This window comes from Nematolebias whitei, chromosome 10 (genome assembly GCF_014905685.2).
Source record: "Nematolebias whitei isolate Nwh7 chromosome 10, NemWhi1, whole genome shotgun sequence".
In the NCBI taxonomy this organism is placed as follows: domain Eukaryota; kingdom Metazoa; phylum Chordata; class Actinopteri; order Cyprinodontiformes; family Rivulidae; genus Nematolebias; species Nematolebias whitei.
The window spans coordinates 1,247,670-1,248,511 of record NC_056507.1 but is presented as its reverse complement, the minus strand read 5'-3'; the positions used below and the strand labels follow the sequence as shown (position 1 = coordinate 1,248,511).

The following is an 842-nucleotide window of genomic DNA, read 5'->3' as shown; positions in this document are numbered from 1 at the left end:
TGCTGCTGATCTGTTTCATGCTGCTGATCTGTTTCATGCTGCTGATTTGTTTCATGCTGCTGATCTGTTTCATGCTGCTGATCTGTTTCATGTTGCTGTGTTCATTCGTGCTCATCTGCTCACACAGACTCATGTTCGTGCTGCTGTTTGACGTGATGTTTTTATTGTTTTTATGCCGTTAGTGCCTAGTGCATTTGTAGTTAACATTTTTCTTAGTTCATATCTTAGATCTTATCATTGTGTTTCTTTACATTTTATACGTTTGTTGGATGTTACTGGGACCTTGTGCACACAGTTTCATTCCACCTCATGTTCCACATGTGGTGGGAATGACAAATGAAGAAACTTTGACTCTGAGGCTCCAGGTTGGATCAGGTTTTTTAAAACAGCAGTAAATTTAGGATAAAGCTGTTGAACGCGTTGTTTCCTGCTGGGTGTGAAGTGGAGCATGCTCAGTGCGACTCTGTCCTTGTCATCAGTTCCCTCTCTGTGTTTTCTGCTGCAGAATGTAAAGTTTGGAGAAATCCGCTGAATTTATTTCGTGGAGCCGAATATAACCGGTGAGTGAACGCAGCGGAGGTCTACCTGCATGACGGAAGCATTGTGTCTCAGATGTTCGTCTATCTTGTCTTTGGAATACGTCTGGATACTGTCTCTCATTTGTTTTCATCTTTCGTCTCCTTCATTCTTCCTCATCACTCAATCTGCTCCTTTTGACTTTTCTTCTCCGTGGATCTGTCGGACTCTTGAGTCGACCCTTTCATATTCTGCTGTTGTTTTGGAGACACACACTCCTGCCTGTGGACACACACTCCTGCCTGTGGACACACACTCCTGCCTGT

The 842-nt window shown here is 43.6% G+C and overlaps 1 protein-coding gene across 3 annotated transcripts in view; it reads left to right on the top strand.

Annotated features, from left to right (window-relative positions):
* LOC119416047 (suppressor of tumorigenicity 7 protein homolog) overlaps window positions 1-842 on the top strand; it is a 78,905-nt gene that overhangs the window by 56,242 nt on the left and 21,821 nt on the right. For all 3 annotated transcript variants that reach the window (XM_037683218.1, XM_037683216.1, XM_037683217.1), the window contains one exon: window positions 506-560. In XM_037683218.1, coding sequence (XP_037539146.1) covers window positions 506-560 — 55 coding nt within the window. The remainder of the gene's footprint in view (window positions 1-505; window positions 561-842) is intronic.